The 809-nt window shown below is 37.9% G+C and overlaps 1 protein-coding gene across 3 annotated transcripts in view; it reads right to left on the reverse strand.

Annotated features, from left to right (window-relative positions):
- Positions 1-809, reverse strand: part of LOC107685994 (voltage-dependent L-type calcium channel subunit alpha-1D-like) — a 40,258-nt gene that overhangs the window by 1,899 nt on the left and 37,550 nt on the right. For all 3 annotated transcript variants that reach the window (XM_016482781.1, XM_016482784.1, XM_016482782.1), the window contains one exon: positions 140-445. In XM_016482781.1, the coding sequence (XP_016338267.1) occupies positions 140-445 (306 nt within the window). The remainder of the gene's footprint in view (positions 1-139; positions 446-809) is intronic.

Here is an 809-nt window from a genome sequence, read left to right on the forward strand (position 1 = left end):
TATATATATATCTCCTGATAATCGTCAATAGGCAAAAATATTCAGCCCTAGTTCAAATGCAAAAAAACAGAAGATACTAATTTTCACAATATTTGATTGCATAGATCTTGTAAATGGAAATAGGAGGTCTCAGACTCACCGCCTCTACCAGGCTGGTAGCGCTGCCTCTCTTCTGGTGGTACTGGTTTCTATACTCGGGTGGGACCTGCAGGTGAACGGGTGAGTAGTTCCTCTGGTACTCGGGGTCGTCTGTATACCACGTGCTCTTCCGGATGGATGAGTGACTGCTGTGGGCACTGTTCCTCAGAGGACGGTCCACGCGGATAAGCGGTGTGTAGTACGGCGTTCGGTCTTTACTTGCAGGAGTGGGAGGAGGTGATCTGGTAGATTGTGTAGGTGAAAGCCTGTGAGCCCTGCTGGAGTCGAGACCCGCTACCGCCATCACCTGGACCAACAAGTGCGGGGACAAAAGAAATCTATTGTTTTGATACACAGTAATTAGTATATATACTGTACATAATACTATGCTGACATGTAGGGTTGTAATAAAATTGAATAATATTTCATTAGTTGATACAAGTGACAATTTCTTGCATACTATTTTATATTCTCCTTTATTTATAAAATATTATCTGTAAATGTTAACAAATAAAATTAAAACACTGCCATGAAAATGTCATGAAAGTTTTCTAAATGAAGTAAACATTGATTAAATAAATTAATCAAGACAGTCATAGTAATAAAGTAAGAAAGAACCAACTCTAAATATAATAGACATATATCTATATACTGTAAAATTATATATATAT

This window comes from Sinocyclocheilus anshuiensis, unplaced genomic scaffold (genome assembly GCF_001515605.1).
Source record: "Sinocyclocheilus anshuiensis isolate Anshui unplaced genomic scaffold, SAMN03320099.WGS_v1.1 scaffold465, whole genome shotgun sequence".
Lineage (NCBI taxonomy): Eukaryota > Metazoa > Chordata > Actinopteri > Cypriniformes > Cyprinidae > Sinocyclocheilus > Sinocyclocheilus anshuiensis.